At 38.6% G+C, this 26,233-nt stretch overlaps 1 protein-coding gene and 1 pseudogene across 2 annotated transcripts in view; one reads left to right on the top strand and one right to left on the bottom strand.

Moving 5' to 3' along the window:
- Positions 1-26,233, top strand: part of SUPT3H (SPT3 homolog, SAGA and STAGA complex component) — a 524,138-nt gene that overhangs the window by 398,581 nt on the left and 99,324 nt on the right. For both annotated transcript variants that reach the window (XM_044252039.1, XM_044252029.1), the window contains exon 7: positions 22,309-22,384. In XM_044252039.1, coding sequence (XP_044107974.1) covers positions 22,309-22,384 — 76 coding nt within the window. The remainder of the gene's footprint in view (positions 1-22,308; positions 22,385-26,233) is intronic.
- Positions 2,287-2,468, bottom strand: LOC122897077 (annotated as a pseudogene).

The following is a 26,233-nucleotide window of genomic DNA, read 5'->3' as shown; positions in this document are numbered from 1 at the left end:
AGCAGGCTCCCTGCCAAGCACAGAGCCTGATGTGGGGCTCAATCCCAGGACCCTGGGATCGTGACCTGAGCCAAAGGCAGAGACTTTAACCCACTGAGCCACCCAGGTGCCCCTTGTCTTCAAGTTCTATAACACTTTTACTTACTTAGCTCGGATTAACCTGTCAGACTTTGGGTGGGTGATACAAAAGACCTTTATGTTCCATGTTGCATCTTAATTCAAAATGCTACGGAGATTCTACTACTGGTGGTCTTTTTTTTTTTTTTTTTTAATTGACACAGTAAAGACACCTGCCTGTTCCAAGTAAGGTGAAACAAACTGCACTGTCCTCATGCTGTACAGACTCATGATTGCACCGCAGTTAGTCCGTCCATGTGTGAGCACTGCCATCTTTCAGGATGTTTTAACCACCTCACACAATTCTTGGGCCTGTGGACTGACTGAAGGTAGAAATGTCAGTCCATGTAAAATGTATTCGATTTTTTTAATTAAAAATAAGTATATATTTATACTTAAATATAAATAATAAATATAAATATTGATTATTTCTTTCACATCCCAGTTGGTCATTGTGGGCACCCCTTATTTTTTTTTTTTCGCTGCTTAATCAAATAGAAACCAAGAGAATATAGTAAAAGTAAGTCTTTCACTGCCGTGATAAATATCTCTTTTAATTTCCAGCTATTTTTGCTGTGTACAGTCCAGTTCTCCTTTATTAGAAGGGAGAAGTTCTAGCATTTTTTGTCATTATTGGTGGACCTTTCATTAGTAGAAACTGGCCCTCTTGTTTAGATTAATACCTATGCTTGTTAGAGCTTTGCCTATCTTTACTTTGTCTTTCTGAGCCAGTTGGTTTGGATGTAACTATTATTAGCAGCATATATAGTGGGATTTTGACTTTTGCCCCAAATCTTAAGATTTTTTTCTTTAATTTCTTTCAATTGCTTATTGACATAAAATGTGTTTTTATCTTATTATCCTGTCCTTTATGTTTCCCTCCCTGTTTTCTTTGTCTTTTATTTGTAACTTCAGAGTCTCCCTGTGTTTAAGTTTTTTGGTGGTTATTTTTAAATTCTGAGGAAACTTAAACCTAGGTGTCTCAATTTATCAGTCTTAAAAATTAATTAGTATTTCTCATTTGATAAATATGCTTTGATCACCCACTTAGTGCCTACTACTACTCGATCCTGGGGATATAGAGTAGTAGTCATAAAATAGCTATATCCTTGACAGAATGTGTAGCATAATATAGAAATAACCATAGTAGTAATGACAGCAGAGTCCTGTGTAGGACTTACTACCTGCCGGACACTGTTCTAAACCCTAGTCTCTGTATTAGCTAGCATCGCAGTGTACTCATGTGGTACAGTCTATTCTTATTAGGACCCTGATGTACAGAGATTACACCTTGTGTAGGATCACAGTTAAAAACTGTAAGTGCTTGGAAGGAAAACCAGTGTGTGGATTATTGGAAAAGGAAAGTAGAAGAAAAGTAGTGATTTTTATCTGGAAGAAATTCCTTGGGTTTGATTGTATATAGTTACTAGCCTCCCTAATATCAAGGCTGAGTAAAGATATTTTGCTTTATTTTTGCTTTTCTTTGGCATTTCAGGTAATTTCTGAGCAGAATCACAGATTTGAAAAGATAATGGATTTATCATACTTGTTTTTCAAATGTGAATCATTGTTATCTTAAATCCACAAATTTTCAAAATAGTCGGTAAGAGATTACTGTGTCTTCTTTCACAATTTTTGAAAACATATGAAGGTCCAAGGACATTTGGTTATTTATATATTGATGTGAATCACATTGCTTACATCTCAGTCACTAGCTGAAAGGGACTTGGTCTAAACTATTCTGGTCAATAAGGAGAAAGGCAGGGTTCTTTTTTTTAAGATTTTTATTTATTTATTTGACAGAGAGAGATCACAAGTAGGCAGAGAGGCAGGCAGAGAGAGAGGAAGGGAAGCAGGCTCCCTTCTGAGCAGAGAGCCCGATGTGGGACTCGATCCCAGGACCCTGAGATCATGACCTGAGCCGAGGGCAGCGGCTTAACCCACTGAGCCTCCCAGGCGCCCTGAGAAAGGCAGTTTTGAACCGTAGGGCAATTTAAAGAGTAAAGAACGTTAAGTAGTATGCTATATTGTGTGCTTGTGGGGAAGAAAATTCAAAAGAAGGATGCTAGGAAGTTGAGATTTCAAAAATAATATGAAAAGGTATCAAATACCAACTTCATGTTTTCAGAATTTTGAGCAGTATTAATTCATATGGGAAGGGGACAAAATTCTCTTAATTATGCCCCTTCAGATCCCTACATAAACTGAGTATAATCCAGATGCATAGGGATTAGAGAGTTTTTTAAAGATTATGTGGGAATTAACCACCATTTAAGACAGTATTTTTCAATTAGCAATAATCGCGCCTCGGATAAACGTCATTGGCTACGATACTGCCACTGCGCAAAGCTAAGACAGTATTTTTGTGAGAAGATACATTTTTAACTTAAAACACTTTTAAGATATATTTATGAGTTGGAGGATTCTATAATTTAGTTTTAATTATAAACCTTTACATGTTCATTAATTTTCAGTGACACAGAACTGCTTGTCATCTCTAGAAATTCTCTTACCAAGCTTGTTTTCTCTGGAAACAGAAAACTACTAGTTTTAGAAACCAGTATTGAATAGAAATTTGGTACCTCAACCTGCTTTCTTGCAACGTTATTTAGGAAGACATTTCTGCCTGAGTAAAGGACTTGATGATTGTGTTTAAGCCTTTATGTAATGTATGTCCAAGATACTGGCAATGTCCTAATAGTGAATTCATAATGTAGATGTAATTCAGTGTGCTATTGAATAAAAGAAAGCTTGGTTGCATATAGGAAAGATAACAGCTTTTTCAGGATGATGAAGGAAACGTGCCATGGGAGGTATACTTCAACTCTTCTTTCTGTGATTGTACAGACAGTACAAAGATCATGGATTCATGGGCCATCTGGGTGGCTCAGTCAGTTAAGCATCTGCCTTTGGCTCAGGCCATGATCCCAGGGTCCTGGGATTGAGTGCTTCCTGCTCAGGGGGGAGTCTGCTTCTCCCTCTCCCCGCTGCTTGTGCTCACTTTTTCTCTCTCTCAAATAAATAAATAAAATCTTTTTTAAAAAGGATCACAGATTCATGTAGAGACTAGGGAGGACAAATTTATAAAATACTGACTTATAATTTGTTTGATAGGTTGCTTAGAAAAATAGTGAACTCTACAAATAGAAAAATTTCTCATGTTGTAAGGATATATGTCTTCTAAGCAACCCAAGGGTAGACCATACAGCTGGATTGCAGGAACTACAACCCAGACACCAGTGAAATCAAATTTTTCTTCTCTCTCTGTGTGTGGTAGGTAACATTTTGCCAGCAGGTGCTCCCAAATTAGCTTCATCACCTAGAGAGAGCCAGACCCACTTCTCTGGATTACCAATTTCAAGTGTCAAGGAAGTGACCTCTGTTTGACCCGCCTTGTGCTGGGTGTCCAGGCCTAGACCTGGCAATGTGGCTGAAAGGCAGGGCCCTCCTGCCCCACTCTCATGAGGAGGCTTGGAAGGTTAACCTTACAGCGATGGGGGCAGCAAAAGTAGGCAGACACCCAAGCCGCTTCCTGCCCCAGACCATTCATCCGTTCGTCCCCTCACCATGAACAGCATGCCCACAAACACACTGGAGTTGGCTCTTGAGTCCATCAGTATCTCACTTCAAGATTCATTTTTGTAATCTAAATCTAGTTTCTTTTTAAAAGCTACAGGGAATATTACATAGTTATCTGAGACTTAAAGGAAAATGGCTCATATAGAAATCCCACAGAAGTTCACAGAATGACAAAGAGAGAAAGTAAAATATGCTCCAGTCAAGCTTTTTCTCAAAAAACATCCTCACTAAAACTGTAAAACATTTCAACAAAAACATGTCTTCAAATATGTTATTTTAAATACTGTATTACTTAAGCAAATATTTAAATACTATATTAGTTTCTCTGCATACTTGACTTGAATTTAATTCTACCTGTCTGCCAAATATGTTGAAACTCCAAATCCATTTTCATTTGCCAGGTCAAATGTTTATTTTGTTTTCCCACATAATATGCTCTTTAAAGTGTCACAAGCATACCAAATCTGATTTCTTTTTCATAGGGACATGGTGGGTTTTTTTTTTTTCCCCCTCTTCAGTTAATGGCCCAGGAGATGCTTCTCTTAAGGAATATGCAAAGGTATGTTCTTATTCCTGCCTACTAAAGGAACCCTCCACCTTTGTTATTGGAAAATAGACATTAACTTTCTTAAAGGAAGTAAGGAAGTTTAAAATGTGTCTCCTGGATTTACCTTCATTTTTGAAGCCTTACTATTAATTTCTTATGATCAGAATACCAAAGACTAGTTTTATTTAAGTTTACTTAAGTGACTCTGTGTATAGACTAGTACAATGAACAGGTATTGGGCTTTGGTCTTTTATAAATAACCTTATTCGATTACGAAATTTCTCTTTTCTTGGGCGCATCTATGTTTATCTAAGTCAGACAATCATTTGAAAATGTGCTCTTCATTTCGGAGAACATTTACGTGCCTTTGTATATTTCTCTAAGAAAAAAACAGATTGCTAAAAACTTTCAGCATATATCTTACTTATTCTTGAAAGGGATATTCAGCTTCCATATAAGTTGCATATTACTACGCAACTTATACGGAAGCTGAATATCCCTTTTAAGAATAAGTAAGATATATGCTGAAAGTTTTTAGCAGAGTTCATCAGTGTGTCTAGTTAAGTTTCTTGTATCAGACCTAATTCTCTCCAGAAAGGAGCATGTTGAGGGGGAGGTGTTGGAAGCCACAGGGATAGTGATCTTCCTGTCCTTTAACTTCCTGGGAGTGGGGTGGGGAGTGTGGGGGGGGTAGTACCCGGAATTCTTCTTTCTCTCTCCCTCTGTTATGAAAGTGCAGATTCTTATATATGCCACAGTATCTGTTCCGTTCAGTATCGCAGCACCTTCTGATTTTCTAAATCCAGTGCCCTTCTGTGTGAGCAATGGGAGTCCTGTGGGAAGTTCATGCAGCGGGTGACAGGGCTGTGTCATTGCTGTGGGTGATATGGTGCACACGGTCTTCCAGGGTTTTGAAATACCTGGCTGTTTTCCAGAGGTTAGGTTGGTTTCTCCCAGTGATTTCTCTTCTAAATCAGAATCACTGCACACCAACTGAGACTGTTTTCCATCATCGACTTGAACAGGTTGTCTGGTCTCTTAAATCTTAGGGCCCACAGTTCTAAAGTATTTCTAAACATTTCAAGACCTCCCTAGGATAGGGAACCACAGAACCACAGATCATCAGAGCTGTATTCAAGAAGAGAGAATTCAGCCACCAAGGAAGCAACCAGCCTAATGGTTCCCTTCCTGTGTTAGAGGCAAAACCAAGACCTAAAGTGCAGGTCTTCTGAGTCCCAGGTCTGCATCGTCTGGACTCCAGTGAGGCTGCACTCCAGCCCTCACCTGATGATGTAGAATGGCCCTCAGAATTATGTAAGAATATTTTACAGCTTTAGATTAAGATTAGGACTCCACTGTTACTCTTTAGCACTGTGGATTTTGAATATAGAGAGAGGTGAAATTTTATGAATCCTGTGATGTACCCCCTTCTTTCCTTCTCAGATACATCTTGAAAGGCATCTCATTCACGTGTTGTTTGTTCTCTTCCTCACCAAAACAAAACTGCATAAATGTAGGACCTTTTGAAAAGTTTGCAATATTTGCCTTTTTTGCAATTTTAAGTTTTTCATTAAAAAATGAAGAAGCGTTTTTCAGATATTATGGCCTGCCTCTTTATTAAAATTCACCCTGCACTGATTTATATTCAGTGCTGAAGATATTCTCTATCGCATTAGAGTTCATTGTTCTTGGGAGCACTTCAGCCCTTCCCACTCCAGTCTACTTCAATCATCTTTTCTTTCTTTGATGAAGTTTGAGATTGGTAGCTTTTCATTGACTCTATCTAGGATTCCACTAAAAGGTAAGAAGAGAACAGGTCAAGAGCGATGTCCCCACCCTGCCAGCCAGCATTTATGCAAAGTGCATAGACTAAAAATGGCAGGGCGTTTAGCCCCCATTGGAGTGAATCATTTGCCAAGCCCTTTTTCATATCACTCACCTTCACTGAGTAGTTGTTGTGCCACCCCTGACTTAGGAAGAGATTAAATGCAGCTAAATCGATTTCCTCTAGACAAAGCATCTCAGTCACTCTGGAATAGGCTTGTTCCTGGTTATTTGTTTGACTTAGTGTTGTCCTTTCCTTATCTTCTGAGAACACTCCATGAAGTTAAAAAATATATAAAATGCATTTTTTTAAGTTGGTGAGTGATGTGTTGGGAGAGAATCCTTACTCTTTAGCCTTAGCTCTTATGACTAGTACAGATCAGGCCTGGAAATAGGTATACTAAATCATGTAAATGTGATGACTCCTACCTCAGTCCTATGCCAACATGATAGAGGCAGCTACTTACCACCCAATAGCCATTCACTTCTTCTTTTGTAACAAAACTGATTTGTGGCTGGTGATACTGCCCTCCTGACACAATATGGCCTTCCTCTTCCTACCTTGCCACTAGGTCTGATCATACTACGGAGATCTGGCCAGTAAAATATAAGCCTGAATACTCTATCTAACCACCCTGTTAGTTTTCTTAAAACAGGAGTACATTCACGTTTTTTTTTTTTTTTAAAGATTTTATTTATTTATTTGAGAGAGAGAGACAGTGAGAGAGAGCATGAGCGAGGAGAAGGTCAGAGAGCGAAGCAGACTCCCCATGGAGCTGGGAGCCTGATGTGGGACTCGATCCCGGGACTCCAGGATCACACCCTGAGCCGAAGGCAGTCGTCCAACCAACTGAACCACCCAGGCATCCCACATTCACGTTTTTTCCTCACCTTCCTACATCTGATGGCTTTGTGCAGATGTACCATCTGGAGCTCTAAAAGCCGTTCTGAATCCTGAAGACAAAGTCACAGCCTATACATTATTAGATGTCATTTATATCTCAGTAAAAGGGATAACTGACTTTTTAAATGGGAAAGAAAAAAAAAAGCCACAGCTTGGGAAAATGTCAGATCTAATGCTGGAAGATACTGAGGTCCTCATGACTTCAGCAAGGGGTTATGTCAAGTCTGAACTTATCATCTCCAGAATCTTGCTTATTGTCTTGCTGGAGACAATCTCCATTGTCTTGCTTAAGTAACTGTAATTCTGAATCAAATTGCATGCAACCAAAAATATTTTAACTAGGAAAACCTGGGGATGAGCCCAGGTTGATAAAATTGAGAATAAACTTCAAGAAAGTCATTAATGTCCTAGAATAGGCCTGGTCTGGTATAAAAATAGTTTTATTCACAAGTCATACATGGAAGGCATTTGACAGTTGCATTCCATTTGGCAGCAGTTGGACTCTGTATTGCCTGATGCTAGTAGAAATCCGGGTTCTCTCAGACAGGGCCTAGTTTATGCCAGCAAAATGAACTCATAAGTTGTGAAACAAAATATCTTCCTGCCTCATGATGAGAGCAGATAATTCTCAGCTGTCCTGTGAACTCATCACTTTTGATGTGTCAAGGAGGGTATAAAATGGTGGCTTGTCCTGGCCCCTCTCCCACAGGCTTCTGTATGGGCTCTCACAGTCCGCTCCAAAGCGGACACTATTTTTTTTCCTTCTTGTTAATTCTTAGATTATTGACAAATTAAGTCTGATTTTTTTTTTTTTTTAGATTTTATTTATTTGTCAGAGAGAGAGAGGGAGAGCGAGCAAGCACGGGCAGACAGAATGGCAGGCAGAGGCAGAGGGAGAAGCAGGCTCCCTGCCAAGCAAGGAGCCTGATGTGGGACTCGATCCCAGGACGCTGGGATCATGACCTGAGCCGAAGGCAGCTGCTTAACCAACTGAGCCACCCAGGCGTCCCAAGTCTGAGTTTTTTATATCAAAGGAATATTTTGTCATGTGGCTAGGATAGTCAAGGAACTATCCTACTTACAGGACAAGTGTTAATGTCTTAATGAGTTTCAGCCTAAGTCTTGTATTATTTAAAGGGTTGTGTTTATCCAGACTTCCCTACCCTGAAAGATTGAAATCATTCAGCATTTATTAGATTTACTTTCTCTTACATTCCAGAGGAAAACAGGAAAAAAGACTTGATGTTAGGTTTTGTTGTTGTTGTTGATTAAAATACCCAGGCTGATACTTAAGAAATTAAAATGCTGTGCCATAGAAAATAAATCTCATCTGGGCTGTATGTTTTTCTACCCTCTAAAGAATACTATGCAAAAGAGGGTCTACAAAGTACTGCTTCATTTCACTGTACTTATAGGATACCCGATGTGGTACAAAAGGAGTCTCACTTAAAAGTTGTGTAGAAATCAAATTTTAGTTCATTCCATCATATTGTAAATGTACCAGGAAAGCACCAGTATTAAAGAATTCTAAGAAGTTGACTTTTATGCTATGAAGAATTTTAATTTGTTATTTTAGCAAGATCACATGTTCACCATTCATTTCAGTGTTGCCTACATGGTGTGTTTTTGTGTTGTTGTTTTGTTTTGTTTAATGCCCCTACCTGCAGTCAATCTGGTTACGAAAGCTGTTGCTTCAGTGACCATCAGGGTTATTGGATGGCTGTGACCAGCCAACTAAACTCTGTTCTCCCCACTCTCACCTCACGCTACCCTCCCTTCTTATTTCTTACTCCTTCAAAGAGGATGACCTTTCCAGACAGGTGAGGCCATGTTTATGTCACAGTAATGCACTCCCTCCTAAAAGCTACAAACTGAAAACACATATGTGCGTGCTCGCGTGTACGCGTGCGCACACACACACGCGTGCGCGCACACACACACACACCATACTATACATCCGCTCTCCAGTGCTGAGTATATTTTTTCTCCGGCTTCATTTTCCTAATCAAGGATGGGTGCAGTCATCACAAAAGATGATAAAGCCTTTATTATGGAATGACAGAATTATTTTTCTCTTTCAGGAAACTATGGCATGTCTGTCTTCCTTCTAATGTTCTCTTTAAACTGCGTGGTGTTCTAACCAGAGCACTAGCTTTGGTTAGACAGATTTCGGTGTTCAAATCACAGTTGAAACCCTTTCCTGTACCAGGGTAGCCTTGTTACCCTAGACAAATTAATGTTTCCAAGTCTCAGATTCTTCCACAGAACCTGCCTCTTGGAACTGTTGGGAAGGATTTGTGGTAACAAATATAATGTACCTAGCTCAGTACCCAGCACCCCCAAGTAGTAGCTATCTTCTCATACCACATCTTCTCTATAAAAATGTGCAATATGGTGAAATTTCCAGAGTACACATACAAATGGAATTGAGTTTAGATACAACCTTCCTCTCATAACGAGTACAACCAGAATCAGTGAAGAAATTTACAGCATCTATAAGAGATCAAATTATTGGGGCTATCTGTCTAACACTGCCTGCTCTTCTCCAGCAAAATGACTGAAAATTCAGTGTGCTGCTTCAGAAGTCACTCTGTAGTTTTGTGACATTTGTTCACTTATATCTTACTAAATATTCATGTTAGAATGCATTTCTAGATCTTGTCAAAACTGCATGTAGTCCAAGTTTTAGGGTTTTCAGTTCCATAAAAACTAAATCAGTTTCTTACTAGAGCCGCTAAAAAACATTTCAGTTAGAATGTTCTAGATTACTGCACACTTTATAGGTATGTAGAATGGTAACATATAGTAGTAAAGTATAGCTGTACCCTTTGAGTAATTTCACTCGGGTCAAACTTACTTGGATAGTCCTGTCTATATTCAGAAAGAAAATTCTATATTTAAAGGAGTCAGTGATACAGTAAAAAGAGCACAGGTTTGGAGTAGGAATCATAAGTCTTTCTAACAGTATGTCCTGCCTTTATGAAAAGCCACAGAAACTCTAATCCCAGTACTAAACACATGACTCAGCTTGGCTTCTCAGATCAGAAGGGTAAAGGAGAGGTTGGGGTGGTAAGGCTGGCTGAAGAAGATACAGAATTGTACTAAATTTTGCAGATTTTCTGTAAATTAAAATTATTTCAAAACAAGTTTCTTTAAAAAGCCACAGAGAGTAAGCAAGCTTTAGTTTCTTTGTCTCTAAAATGGAGACGTCGCTAGCAGCAGATCTTCCTACTTCTCACAGTTGTTGAGAGGACCAGAAAGTGAGACAATATACACGAAATTCAGAAATGCTGCTGTTCTGTGATCTGATTCCTCCTCACTTGACTTCACCCATTTTACCACCTCTGAGTTTCCCTTGTGCCGGCTGCCAAAGTTGCCCTCTGCTTCTTTCAAGTTTTTGTGGTTGCTTTAAGGTGAAACTATGCCTCACATCACCAAGTTACTAAAACAATTCTCCTTTCTTCATCTTTCCTCATAATCCATTCCACACCCTCTCTGTGGCATGCCTGCTGTAAGCCTTCTTACTTAAGAACTGGGCCTAATGGCCACTGACATTTAATCAAATAACAGTTAGAACACATTTACTTATGAGTAAAGGCTGATTAAAATTTGGGCACTGACATCTGAGGATGGGAATTTCATCATCAAATATCTTAACAGAAACCATTTGTTAAATAACCATAATTATAGGTTTTACATTTATGATTCCAGGGGATTTTGCTGCTCTGCATTCTTTGAAGCCCACGAGGCTGTCGTAGTGTTCGGGCTGCTGGAAACACCGAATCTGAGTGCATCTAGGGCTTCTTCAGGAGATAAATCCCTCCAGTGCTTAATCTTTCAGAGATCTTGAAAACACAGTGATTTTAAAGATGGTTTCTGGTTTCGTTTATTTTCTGAGTTCAGTAGGTAGAATTTTTTAAAGATAAGAGTTGAAAATAGACATTCCTTTTCTGAATATGTAGACATTTCTGCTTTTTCCTGTTAAATATTTGGGAATTTTCATGTATTACATTGGAAACAAAAGCAATTTCGATAGCTATGATGATGATTGTTGTATTCACATTATAGCCATATTTGGTCAAGTCTGTTGCTGGTGCTTTTCAGTGATTAAAACTTGGCATACTCTGGAAATCATTTTCTTCCTTTGTTTTATGTTAACTCGTGCTTTCAGCTACATCAGTGTCTGTGGCCTATTTCTGTTGATGAACTTGTTCACTTCTGACTCATGAAAACAACTCAGCCAGTTATGAGAAAAGAAACTTCAGCTGTAAAATGATGAAGCACGTTCTTGGTAGGGAATAAACAATTTAATTTGGTTTGTTTTGTTGCTAATCTTACCTCACATGGTACCCAGTTGTAAAAGCCTATTTTTTTCCTCTATAATACATTCCCTTGAGAATTTTCCAGAGACTGGTGACTTCATTTCTTCACTGGGGCATAATGTAGTAGTCTTCATTATTCATCTTCTCATCACTTCTTCTTCCTTCTTTATGAATTTTTAAAGTGTGTGTGATTCAGATTTACTGTTAAAGCTGTTAAAGCGTGTTTTTTGATAGCCCCATTCATATCAAAGTTGGTCTACAGTAATATTTTCCTTCAGTTGAAAATTCCTAAATGAATCATTTGACCAATCGTACTAAGCTATCTTCCTAGTTAGAATACTTAAGTTTACTCTAGGAATAGCCAGTTTTTAAAATGTTGTATATACAACTATAAACATAAATTCTGAACAGGAAAACTTTAAACTGATGGTTCTAATCCATTACTGAGCCAGCCAGTTGTGCTGCTGCTGGGCATTTCTGGTAGCAATAGTGCGGCTTGTGGACCCGGAGGAGGGTTCTAATGCAAGGTGAGCACGGGCTCTGTCGCATTGACTCAGGAGCATTCCAAGTAACAGCATGTGTTTTGGTCCTAATTTTAGAAGCACTCTTTCATATGTGCCCCACAGATAAACCTGCCATTTTTGCAATAGACCGTGGTGTCAGAACCAAGGAGGGATTTAACTGAAATGACACAACATGATTGCATTTTTTTTTTTTTTTGACAGACAGAGATCAGAAGTAGGCAGAGAGGCAGGCAGAGAGAGAGGCGGAAGCAGGCTCCCTGCTGAGCAGAGAGCCCGATGCGGGACTCGATCCCAGGACCCTGAGATCATGACCTGAGCCGAAGGCAGCGGCTCAACCCACTGAGCCACCCAGGCGCCCAACATGATTACATTTTTAAAGATGACCCAGACTGACACATGGGGGTTAATTGTTCCCTCAGTATCGTGGACATCTTGTGAATCTCATGACTAAAATGGCCTCAGTTCTGAAACCAGATACAGAAGCATAATGCTTGTTCCTTGAAGGGCAGACAGTGTAGGAGAGTGAGGGGTTTTCAAATTCTGTCTTATGATTTTTGGTGTTTCACTGGGGAATACCTTTCAGAGGAGGAGGAAAATTGGAGGACTCTTAAGTCCACTTCTCTTGCCTCTATCAAAGGATCTCTGTTTTTGGCCATTTCATTTATGAGGGTTCATAGCAAAAATAAAGAACATAAACTTTGGATAAGACAGACTTGGTTTGAGATGGCAGCAACCTTATTTGTTTAGCCGTCTTAGATAAGTCACCTAACATCTAAGCTATAGCTTCTTCATTTTAAAAATAAGAACCACATGTGCCCCTTGAGATTATTAGAAGACTTAAAAGAGATAATGGAAAGGACCAACCATGGCACCTGACACATAGTACTATCCCAACTAGGGGTCGTCCCCTTCCCCTGAGAGCAGTGGTTCTCAGTTGGGTATGATTTTGCCCTCTAGGGGACATCTGGCAATACTTGGGGACATTTTGGTGTTCACAACCCGGAAGAAATAGGTAGAAGCTGTTAGTATCTAGTCAGTCAAGGTCAGGAATTCAGTGAACATCCTACAATGCACAGGACAGTCCCCACAACAAAGATGTCAGTAGTGCCAAGGCTGAGAAACCCGCCTTCAAGGTTTTAGCTTTTCCACATACAGAATGTAGAATGAATATAAATATAAATATGTATTTAATTCTGCTAATGTTTATGAAACACCTATTGTGTGTCCAGCTCTTTGGGGATTTAGCAGTGAATAAAATAGACACGGTCTCTACCTTCAAGTACCTTTGCATTCTAATTCAGAGGAAAGGGACAATAAACAAATAAATATGTTAGTGTGGCACATGATAGCCAGAGCTTTGAAGAAAAAGGAGGCAGCATAATAGATAGAGAATGACCAGCAAGAAACTGCTGTTTTATATGAAGTTGGTCATACACAGCTTCTCTGATAAGGTGATCTTTGAACAGAGAGCGAGCAAGCCAGACAAGTGATGCGGCAGGAAGATCACAGAGACAGGGCGGTAGCAAATGCAGAGGCTCTGGGATGGGAGTGTGTTTGGCATTCTTGAGAAACCTCAGGATAGGCTGGAGTAGCTGGGATACAGAGTAAGGAGGAGAGAGAGTACTAGGAAATGAGACCAGAGAGTTAACAGGGAACAAGACTGTGTAGCGATTTCTAGGCCATCCTGAGAATTTTGACTTTTATCCTATGCGTGATGAGACACCATTGGAAGTTTTGATCATAAATGACATGCCCCGGTTTTCATCTTTTAAAGGCTCCCTCTGGCTGTTGTGTGGTGAATGGACTGGCAGGGGTCGGGGGAGGAAGAGTGGAAGCTGGAAGACCCATTAAGAGGTTGTTGCCGTAATCTAGGGAGAGAGGATCATGATAGCTTGAACCAAAGTAGTAGCAGCGAAGGCAGAAGGTGATAAAGAATGATTTATTCTAGGTATGTTTTTAAAGGTAGGGCCTAGGGGCCTTAGAGGGAATTAATTGATGAAGTAATATAAGATAAAAATTTTATTTTTACATGCAAAAATAAAACCCTTAAAAAGAAATTTAAATGTATCCCAAGGTAGCAACAAAGGGAGATTCCAAGCAGGAACTCCCTTGTTCTGTTAGAGTTCCATCTACCCTTGAAGAGGATAACGAGAGCCACGTTGCACTGACAAGCTTCCTCCTCCATAGGATTTTATTTTAAAGGTGCCAGATTTTCCCACTATGTAAGTGAAGCCAGCCTCCATTCGATATGTGTATTAAACTGCTTGAGAATTTGATCTTTCTAAATGAAAATGGAAAGGTCCGCAGCTCTAACTCAAGGTTAAAGAGAAAATGTGGACTACATTTTGTGCAGGAGTGGCTTTATATGCATGTTTTCTAGGCAGGTTTGTAAAATTTTATCCCAAATAACTGAAATATTAATTATATCCTCCTATATTTGCTAGACTCTAAAGCCATGTCAACTCATCTAGATATTACATAAACCAATGAGAATGCTTAGGAATGTTATTCAGAATATCTAAAGAGCTTACATGTATTAATTCAGTACGTGCACTTTTGGATACGCAGCCAAATAAAAGCCACAAAAAAGGGTTACAGCATCCTCAATCAGAAAAATAAAAAAGAGGTCAGTTTTCTTCTATTACTTTAAAGAACTAGTTTGGGTAGAAGCTCACATAGCTTCTTACATTACTTGCCAACCTAGTTATTCCAGAGCATGTTTACAGTTTCAGGGAAACATTAGTAAAAATTGGTACTAGCACTGTATGAGGATTTACAACTAAACATGGAATTGTGTGGTTGTGTGGTACTAGATTACCAGGAAAGAAATTATACTTTTCTTAGAGAGCACACATTTTATTCCAGGATAGGAAATAATTTGTTGTGTGTAATCTTCCCCACTACTAGCTTAATAAATTCATATTTTAAAAATTTTAATAGATATTGAAACAATTTTAAGTATACTATTTAAGTAACAATTGTATTTTCCTTATGTGACCAATTCATGCTTGTTTTTGATAGTTTAGAATATAATAGAAAAAACTCCTGTATTCATATTAATTAATATATCTAGACCCATTATAGACCCCCCAAAATTCAATATTTTGAAACAACTCTATTATGAACTACTATCACAAATATCCTTTTGTGTATTTCTCAATCACTGTTGCTTTGTACTTTCTGGGAATTACTCACTTATTTTTAGCACAAAATTCCCTTTAAACCCCTTCAATGTTCTCCTAGAGTCTATAACTACTTCTTTAGGGAACTTCCTATGATTACTGTAATATATTCTTAATACACAAAATTGATTATTTTGAAAAATCAAGTGGCAAGAACAAATAAGCACCTATGGAAAGCTTTATTTTTTTATACAGTGATATAGAAAATATATTTTCTTTTTATTCAGTTGTATGATTCAGAAACAGTGAGGATTGCATTGGCTCCCTAAATAATACAGTAACATTCTCTTTTCCCCTCTCTCACCAGCACTTTCTCACTCTGTGAGGATGTATATCCAAACCTGTGCTGTTTCTCTGTGATTTTCTGCCTCTTGATAAAAGCTTTGCTTATTTGTGTGTGTGTGGACATTTATTTAATGACCTCCTGTAGGTCAAGCAAAGTTAATTCAAGAGGAGTTTCTTTACTTTTGAATTCTCTCTCTCCTTTTTTAAAGATTTTATTTATTTATTTGGGAGAGAGAACTTGAGGGGATGGTCTGGGAGAGGGGTAGACTCCCTGCTGAGTGGGGAGCCAGACACGGGCTGCACTCGATCCCAGGACCCCGAGATCACGACCTGAGCCGAAGGCAGCCACTTAAGTAACTGAGCCACCCAGGCGCCCCCAGATTCTTTTTATTTTTAAAAATGTTTTTTCTTTATTTAATTCACCTAAGAACAAGTTAAAACATTACTGAAATGTGAAAGTGAAAAACTAAAACTTCCCTGTGATCCTAACCCCAGAGATATGTATTATTAAAATATACCATGCATGCTTCTGGACATTTGCACAGACACACACACACGCACACACACATGTGTGTGTGTTTTAATCATAAATCAAGACACAAAGATTCCAGTACTCAACTTCCATTTTCAGTTAATAATCTACAACTTTTAAGGGGATATAAGTGTAGGACACATGGAAAAGTACAGGAGTGTAATCTATCTAGAAAAACAAATGTTCCAGAAGAGAAATCAGGGTGCCCTGAGAACTTCAGAGAAAACTTCCTAAAGGAGGTGGTACCTATGCTGAAGGCGAAGGAGTTCAATACAGTGTGGAGGAGAGGGAGATGGCCAGCACAGTCATGGGGGAGGGACACAGGACAGCAACATGGCAGATGTGACAAAGGGTGACCTGAGTAAAGCACAGAAGATACTAGGTTTGGTGAGAACACTGCTTGCCTATAGAGAATGAGCCAGATTATGCCTGCATTTGGAAGCCAAGCATTTGAGCTTGAATTTGATGCAGTGATCAGCTGAGAGCCATTTGTTTAAGTTTATGAGGCAGAGGAATGAAAGTGGGGTGGGGGGTTCCAGGAGGCCCCGATATGGTAAGGTCTTGCTATGTGCCACGGCCTTTTCTCTCTATTTTTATTTAAAGTTGTCATACCCAGATGGGTTGGGAGAGTTAAAATATTTGGAAGGAACCAGCCAGGAACTGGTTGCAGGACTCCAGGTCCAAACTGATGAGCCTTGTAGTTGGGTGTAGAAGCAAAGAGAACATACCAGATGGTTGGAAGGAGACTCACTTGACTCTTGGGTAGGAGAATCCACTTAATTACAGACCGATCCCCAAGCAGAATGAGCACACACCTGGGTACCAAGACGACCCTGCAACAATCCAGGTAAACCCTTTAACCTCAGCTTCTTTATCTGCAGGGAGCTGGGGATATGGTTTCTAAGTTTCTTGAGCTGTCTGTGGTGTTTACTGATCTATTTAGTATCATTCTGCAGATGAACCACAACATATATGAACATGTATACACATTCCATAATTTGCATGCCTTCACATTGCTGGATGCTGCCGCCAACCACTGCATCAGAGGTTTTCGACTTCAGCAGCCGATTCCTGTTTAACATGAGGTCGTTGGCAGATTACTGTTGGCATTTTGCCTTTTCCATGCAGAAGGGACTTCACATTTCAATCATGGGACTTCTAAGAGTAATCAAAGTAAGATTTTTTTAAAAAAAATCCAAGGTGGAAGTGAGACAGATAAACTTTCATTTTGGTTTAAAAGTTATGTTCTGTGATTCCGTATTGCTGGAGAAAGATAAATGTCATGTGTCTTGAGAAGCCGCCAAGAGATAATGCCAGCACATAGTTTCTCTAACCTTTACATATGCTTCAGTGAAAGCATGTGGAGAATTTAAATGAAACTGTATGCTGCATAAGTAATCCGGCCTCAGACTGGTAGGGATGGAGGCAAATGGTGATTGTCACTGCTGAAAGTATTTTTCCAAGACACAAGCAGTTTCATGTTAATTGAAATGAAAACATGGTACTGAACATTTAAATTAACAAATCCATACTAGGAGTCTGTTGTGTTCAAGGTATCAAACAAACAAACAGATTACACTAGGTAGTGCATCTGTTGGGACATTTCCTTCCCTGTTTTCATTTAGGTAGGACCCCCCCAAAAAATGAGTTCATCTGGCATGGAATTCTGCCTTCTGAGTTTGTTTTACAATAACCAGAAAAAGCTGTAACTTCTTGGTAGTGAGATGAATGACTATTAGCATAACTATTCTCTCTTACCTTTTTAGAAAGCCATTCGAATGAAATTTTGATAATATCGTTGGGTGCTTGGAAAATATTAGGAATAATTCTTCCAAAAGTGAGTTTTCCTTGCCCCTATATGGTAATACTTTGTTATGTTGTAATACTAGTAAGGTTTAATTTTTTAAAAAGCCTCTGGGTGTGCACCATGAGTTTCCAAGAGCAGTACTAATACCTAATGAAACCAAAGAGTGGGTAGAATTAACAGATAAGAAGAAAACAAACTGGTCTTGCAGATACAAAAGGATGACTAGTCCAGAGATGACCTTTCATTCGTGTGGCAGTCCATTGTGTAATTTGAGAACATCCAGTATGAACAGAAGCTGTGGTTAATCTGCCATGATTATTCAGTGATACACCTCGGAGAAGTCATTTAGATCCAAGTTTTATTTATTAGCTTGGCCTCTTTATCAACTATATGTCTTAAAAAAATTTTTTTTTTACTTCTCTGAAATCTCAGTGTCCTCAACTGTAAAATGAAGCTGTTAAAACAGTTTATTTTAAAGGTTATTTTGGGGCGCTGGGTGGCTCAGTCGTTAAGCTTCTGCCTTTGGCTCAGGTCATGATCCCGGGGTTCTGGGATTGAGCCCCACATCGGGCTCCCTGCTCTGTGGGTCGCTTCCTCTGCTGTATTCCCTCTCTCACCTGTCTCTCTCTCTCTCTGTCAAATAAATGATACCTTTTTTTAAAAAAAAAAAAAAGGTTATTATGCTGCTCTCTGAAAAGAATAGATAGGCATTGTCAGCCTTGTCACTGTGACCATGCTGTCCTATGAGGCTTATGATTTCCCCCCTTGCATCTTTCCCAGAGATTTCCTACAGTACCGGGAATAGAAAAGGACTGTCAGTGAGCACTTCTATGTGGACTGGAATGGGTGATCTGAATCGAGGCAGAAGGGAAAGTGGAATCAGGATAATACAGGAAATAGGAACCAAGCTTTTTTAAAGACTTTTGTCTTTAAAAAGCTGCCTACCATCTCTGGAATTTGGACAACTTAATTACAAATATTACAGTTCCTGACTTTAGATCAGACAACAAAGATTTATACTCATTTCTTTTGCCTCCATCCATCTACCCATCTGCTCATTCAGTGAGCCAGCAACATTTACTGGGGCCCTGGTAAATCCAAGCCAAAAATTGGCCTGAGATTAGAGAAGGAAAACATAGTTACTGTCTTTAAAGAACACAGAGCCTATGATGGTTAGATATTTCCTGCCTTTCCCAACTTTGAGGCGATATTTTACAGACTAGAGATAATATAATCAGATGCTGAGTGATTTGGATCCTTTTGCAAGTCCACTTTTGTCCCTTTCCTTTGGTTATTTGAAATAATTCATGGGGAAGAGAGAGAAGTAAACAGAAACTAGCATGATGACCATATCTGTATCATCCTCAGCATCCTTGACTGCCAGTCCGTGTCTCTAATCTCATTTTGAGTGCACTTGACCATGCTGTGAATAGCACATGTGCGCTGTGTCATGTACTAATCAAGGTTGCTGGTGTTCATAGAACTGCTGCCCAACCTCGCTCATGTCAGAGCACACACAGAAAATGAAATTGTGTATGCCACACTGAGGTAAATGAACAAAGGCAGCTTATCATGAGGTACCAGCCCGGGGGTTTTGCTGCCCCAACCTTGTGCAGCACTGAAAAGGTGGTTGGGGCTACAGTGTGTTTGCACACCTGTGATGTGTTTGCAGCACACCTGTGCACTGTCAGCTACGTTACATTTGGAACACCCTGCATTTAATTACCCCCAGGTTGTGCCTTCTTCGCTGACCCAGGGCCTTACTTAATTTTGTTTGGCCATGAACACTTTGAGCATGTTAACTATGGTGGCCGTGTGTTATGGTTTAGTAGGGAATGTATAGACTTTAGAGGATTCCAAAGAAAAATATTGGAGTAAAAACATTACTGTAGGTCGAAGACAGCTTCTCATAATGAAAATAAGCTGGCTTGGGAACTGAGAGTCCTGGACTTCCATGCTAACTTGGATCACCTTTGGCAAATCACTTCTCTCTGAACCTCAATTTCCTTATCTTGAAAATGAGGGGGTTTGAACAAGATGAACCCTCCAGCTCTGTAGTTTTGATTTATTTCTTCTTGTTTATTTTTTTTTTTTAGAGTATGCACATACACATGCAGGGGGAGGGGCAGAGGGAGAGGGAATCTTAAGCTGGCTCCACACTCAGCACAGAGCCCAACGCAGGACTTGATCTCACAACCCTGAGAGCCAGATGACGGAGCCACCTGGGTGCCCCGACATGCCTGGTTCTGTAGATGCCTGTGCATCTTTGCTGTCAAGTCAGCTGCTCTTCCCTGAGCATTTGCTGTTTGGACGCTTAGTCACTGGCTTCCTGCATGTGTCCTAGGGCCAGCTTCATGGAGCTCCACTATTTGGATGCTAGAGGAATTGAAACCTAAGTACAATGCTTGATGAAGAAAAGATGATAGACACTCAGTCGGGCATCTGAAAGGAATGAAGCCAACTGGGATCACTGAAAGTCCTTCAGTGTCTTTTAAGTGTGGTTCAGGATTCCCGTCTAGCTAAATGCCTCGCTTGATTAAAACTGGCAACCCTGACAGCCTGAACCTCTTGGGATGAGTTTTCCTAACTTTCATTTCCAGAAATACTACTCAGATACATGAACCATGTAACCATGTATGCAGAAACCAAATATCAATTGTCCAATTTATGGAAGAAAAGTCCCATTATGAATTTTCTTTTTCTGTATTTATCTAAGTCCTTTCTGTTTCACATGTGTTGGGTGGGATGAGGCTTCCTGGCCAGAGAGCAGCAGAGAAGACTTACAGGAATGCATAGATAATCAAGAACTAGCCACATTATGGTGAGGGTAGTGATGGTAGTCCGCCCTGGTTGCAGACTAAAATGGTAGCATTTGTTCATTCCACGGAGGGTTCATTGTTCATTTACCATGTGTCAGAAATTCTCTAGGAGCTAGAAAAAAAATCTGAGAGATCCCTGATATAATCAGACAAAGCCACATTAATGATACATTGTTAACCTTAGACCTTTTTTTAATAAACACATCAATAACTGATTTGTGATGTTCAAAATTCTCTCCTGCTACTGTCCATTAGAATACACTTACTGAGTTATGTATCAAATACACTTAAAAGGGCAAAACTAAATAATGCATTCACGTATCAAAAAATACTTCTAAGTAGGAGTGCCTGGGTGGTGTAGTCATTTAAGCATCTGACTTGTTTTCAGCTCAGGTCTTGATCTCAGGGTTGTGAGGTTGAGCCCCACGTCAGGCTCTGTGCTCACTGGGGAGTCTGCTTGGGATTCTCTCTCCCTCTCCCTCTGCCCCTCCCCACTAAAATAAATAAATCCTTTTAAAAAATACTTCAAAGTATATAAAAATTCACCCAATAATATACCCTTTAGGAAACATAATGTTTCAGATACACTGCAGAGAGGATCCTCATGCACATATGTGTGTATTATGTAGTGTATGTATGTATATTATGTAATTACATAGATGATGCATGTTCAAAAAGGACACTCGAACCTAGAGGGTAAATAAAGAAGTCTGGGTTTATGTCAACACACATGCATGTTTGTATCTATGGGGTGAGGAGGAGATTAGGAGGGAAAGAAGGGAGGAACAGAGTAGAAGAAGAGAAGCAAGGGAAAAATAGTCAATGGTCTTAGAAGAAACCACAGGAGTTAGTAAATTTTACCTTAACTCCCACCACCCCATCTATCTTTCCTGTACTAAGCAGCAGCTAGCGTACCATTATTCATTCTATCAACAGATATATCATCGGAATTAAGTTGACCACTACCCAAATCAAACAAAATGAAGAAAGAATAATTTCAGTTTAAAAAAATGTAAAAATATCCAGACGTTAGTTGTACTTATGTACTCCACAACTATGATAAAGAAAACTTACCGAAAGTCCTTCAAAGCAGAAAGAAAAATTAAAATCTCAGGGAATTTTTTCCTTTCCTGGCCAGAATCTCATTCCAAGAAGTACCAGCCTGTCTCATTTCAAAATGTTTCCCTTGCCAAGGAAGCGGAAGCGGTCATATTCTTTCCCACCGAACTATGGGTGAATTATAATTATCTTACCTCCTGTGGGACAATGAAGCAGCAAACATCTGCTATACTGAATCAGAAACCCACGAGTGAAACTATACTAAACTGTGAATCATACGTGGACTCAGATGAAAGGTTTTGTGTTGTGTTTACCTTTTTCTTTATTTTCTTTGCCATTTAAAATATGGACTTGTTAGCTCTGGCTTCATGTTCTGAGGGAAAGTAGATAGAGTCCATTCATTGACTCTGACTTTAACAATGAAAATCCCCAACTTGAAGTTAGTACCTGGGCAATAATGATAAACAGTTTTCTCTGTTTGATTTGTTATTATCCCCTAAAAGGATGGTACCATTAAGAATATTTGGCACACAGTGTAAGAAGTAAGATCCTTTAGTCTTTTCACTGTAATGACAATAACAGAGAAGAAAATGGCATTCTAAACTTCTCTTCCAAAAGACTCAAGTTGCAAAACTACTGTTACTTATCATAATTTCAAGTTTCATGATTTTTATGGTAGTACGAAACTGTTTACTTAGTAAAGTCAGGAAAGGAAAATGGAATTTCAATTCTGCATTTTAGTCACAAAGACATAGATAATGGTCTACTTGCTCTGAAATATTGTTTGTGTATCTTTTTATCTATCAGAGAGCAGAAAGACAAACTCGAATTATGGATTCAGCCCAATATGCAGAATTCTGTGAAAGTCGACAATTAAGTTTCTGTAAGTAAATGTTTAATTTTGCTTCATTATATGTTTAAGAGATCATGTGTTACAGATATACAAAAGTATGGCACAATCTCCGTTCCTTAGAAATGGGTGAATTTAACATATGCATAGCTATAACTGTTAGAAACAGCCCCTACATTGTAGGGAACTCTACAAAAGATTTTACCCCACTCTACTATTTTGTAATGACTAGTCTAAAGAAGTTTTAAAGTAAGACACAGAGAGCCATGTTAATTATTTGCATTACTTTTAGTCCAAATACTTCTATTTTCTTTAACATTCTCATTTTATTTTCCAGTTTCTTCATCCTGTTGACCCTAGTATGGCTGATCATTCTTGACCCCTAATGGACTTTAGTAGCACAGTCATGACATTTAGAAACCCCCAATATTAATAAATACCAAGCTTTCCATTTATTTATGCATACTCATATTACCACAAGGAAACGTATCAATAGTCTCTTCCATTTTTGTCTGTAACCCCCTACTGTGACAAGCTTTCAGTGTTAGCCAAATTCATCAGTCTGTAATATTCATCAGCTCTTGTAACACTAATAACCTAATGATAAAATTAGGACTGTCCCATCACTGCACAGAGGCTTACTGAAAGTGCGTAAAGGCTCATGGTAAATAGTGGGCACGATTGTGTAGCGAACATCCTTACCACAACAGTTCAATGATGACTAAGCCTCCGAGGGGAAAGGTCAAAGAGCAAGTGTGGTGAAAAGTCCAGTGAAAAATCTGACAGAAAAGCACATGACCCTAGTCTGAGGGATGAGAGACACAATGGTGTCTTTAAATGGAAAAACTGTTCTGTGGTCATAATCACAATGTATTTTATTTGAAAAAAGAAAATGAGAGCTTCATTTATAGATCATAAAGTGCAAATAAATGACACATTTCAAATAGTGCCCCATGTAAATGTCAGTAAAATATAGGAAAACATGTTTTGGAAGCCTTTTTTCCTAACTAAATATACTTTGCAGTCTGACTAACAATTTGGCATCGTACATCTGCGAAGCATTAAGTAAATGACACTTCAGATCATGGCAATTTCAGCAAATGAGAGGTTTTTGTATTGTAATTTTTAGGTTTAAAGATGGCATTCAAGTCTTTTATAAGTATAAATCTCCAGTTTATAAAGTAACATTTAGTGCTATTCAACTATTTTTTAAAATCATATTTTAAATGTAATTCACTTAAAGGAACAGAAGTGCTGTTTTCACACTAAATGTATAGTCACTGAAAGGTCCTAATACATCTTGTGTTCGAAAATCACATTTTTAACAACTAATTTTTTGTTTATAACTTAGTAATAAAATGTAATAAATTAAAAATTAATACTTTCCCTTTCTATATAAAATAATTATAGTTTAAACAGTATATTATGCTTACTTTTTTTTTTTAAAGAAGGGAGATTTGGGCATTTAAAAATATTTTTTTGTCTGATGCCCATACGTGCCTCATTATGAAACCCGAGTGGCAGAATCTGTTTTATATGCCAAAATGTTGTGGTTGGGAATGCTTAATCCAAGTGGGTCAGCAAATTCAGAACTAATACCCGTAACTGGTCAGAATGTTAGGCTCTTTTCATTTCTCCCCTTCTGATAAATTATGAGGGCCTAGGAATGACGATCCAGCTGTATATATCTTCTTAAATATTTGATCATAGCATTCACTGATTGGGACTACTGATGCATTTTAAAATTTATGAGTGTGTGACTTTATAGACTGAAGGTAAGTTGTAGAATTGGGATACTGATCAAACTCACCAGACTTTTGTTTTTATATTTATGTAAGTTAGTCATTTCCCTTAAACTTTTTAAAAATCTGATATTCATGTTAATTCACAAAGATTAAATTTAGTTATAAATTGCTAAATCTTTTTCCAAACCTTTTCCTTCAGCCTTTTGTTTTTATGTGGATTTTGTAAACAAATACATAGATTTTCTTTTTTAGTCAATCTGAGAGTCTTTTTGTATTTTAATTGATGATTTTAATTTATGTCTGTTCAGTTACTTATACATTGGTTTAAATGTGCTGTCTTTTCGGGACTTTTTGTTGTTGTTGTTGTTGTTGTTGTTTTTAGCTTTTGGTCTTGGTGTTTTAAATTTACTGTGCCTTTTTTATTTGCTTTTCCTCCTCGTCTTCATTGTTCTGTTGGATTAATTGGATTTTCTTCATTCCATTTTTCCTCAACCAGTTTGTATAGTGTATATTTTAGTTCTATTATTTTAGTTGCTATCCTTAATTTTTTTAATATGTGTCTTTGACTTTAATTTTTTTAACTTGGTAATTAGTAAACATGCCTTGTCAGCCTAATTTTGTTTTTTCCAAGGCTCTGTAAGTGCTTAAAGCGCTCATTTTTGTCTTAAAAATGCTTTATTTTGCCCTCATACTTAAATGGTAGTTCAGTTGGGTAGGAAATTGTGGGCTAGTAGTTATTTGTTAAAACAGGATATCATTGTTTTTTAGCCTCTGTTGTCTCTGTCCACATGTCCTGTATGTTCCTTGTGGGAGAAACTAAGAGAAGAAGATGTGACCCCCAAGCCCTCTGGTGTATGGGGAAATAAACAGGTTGGCAGTCAATGACTGGTCAATAAATACGTACTGAAGGAAAGTAATAAGGAACCTCTACAATAAAAAACTCCAGGGAAAACCATGCCCTCTGAGAAAGAGTATTTGCAATTAATCAAAATAGCAGTAATTTTGAAGAGATTGAAGTCATGGAAGAATTTCTTCAGAGTAGAATGAGCATTACGGAGGGCCTGAGGGAAGGACCAGGAATAGAAAGACGGGTGAGAGGGATGAGGTAGACATAGTGAGATAGTATCCAGAGATGTGAGAATTGGATATTGAGAGAAACTTAGATTTCACTCACGGTCAATGATGAGAAAATAAATGTGTATGAGAATTAAGTAACCTGAAATTTCCCATATGAAGTTACTATACAAAATTGTTTTAATCCCAGCACAAGCTGAAAAACCAGATAGTGTCAGAAGGCTGATAATCTTAGGAACTTCTGACCTTTGTTAAGGATTGTTTTAATTGTTGATCTATTTCCCCGATTATCCTTCCTCCTGATATATTGAGAAGAGCGGTAAAGATGAAGGAACTCGTTCATTCTGGTGCCCCTACGTCTCGGTGGAAACCTACTGTCATGACTAGGAGCACCTGTGCCTTATTTGCTGAAACGAGCAATACTGTGCGAAGGTCTGTCTCTGAAGCTGGCTTTCTGCAGGTGACAGGGATTATCTCAGGGAATGTTCACCTGTTGCTGGAATAGCAGTAATTCACAGTGGTTTTATGGGACCCTCTGTATAACTTTCCTGCTTCTGAATAGTTGAGACCCTACCCTTTTATTAAAGAAGTAGCTTTCATTCATCTATTCATTCTTTTTTTTTTCTGGAAATATTTATTGAGAGACTGCTGATGGCAGGCAGTATTCTAAGTGCTGGGGATACAGTGGTGGACACCTGGTCCTATCCTGCATTCTCAGCGCTTAACATCTCATGAGGGAGCTACCAGTTCTGTTGCTTGGGTGGACAGATCCTACAGAATACTAAGAACTATCCTTTCCCTCTCTTTTCAAATAAATCGTTTAGTGCATAGTTACAAAATACCTTGTTTCTGTGTTCTTAACAACCTGTCAAAGGGAGAAGTGAATAAGGTACATTTTATTGATCTTGCCAAATTGCTGCCTGTTAACTTTGACTTCAGAAGTATTCCACAGATGTTGAACAAGTGTTTGTGAGCTAATGCAGCTGACTAGTTAGATGGAATGTTGCCTGTCAGAGAGTATGTGGAAGATTGGTTACTTTAGGGAGATACCTTTAAGAGGATT

The sequence above is a fragment of the Neovison vison genome, chromosome 1, assembly GCF_020171115.1.
Source record: "Neovison vison isolate M4711 chromosome 1, ASM_NN_V1, whole genome shotgun sequence".
Classification (NCBI taxonomy): domain Eukaryota; kingdom Metazoa; phylum Chordata; class Mammalia; order Carnivora; family Mustelidae; genus Neogale; species Neogale vison.
The sequence above is the reverse complement of the archived record's forward strand: the minus strand, read 5'-3'. Positions and strand labels throughout refer to the sequence as shown.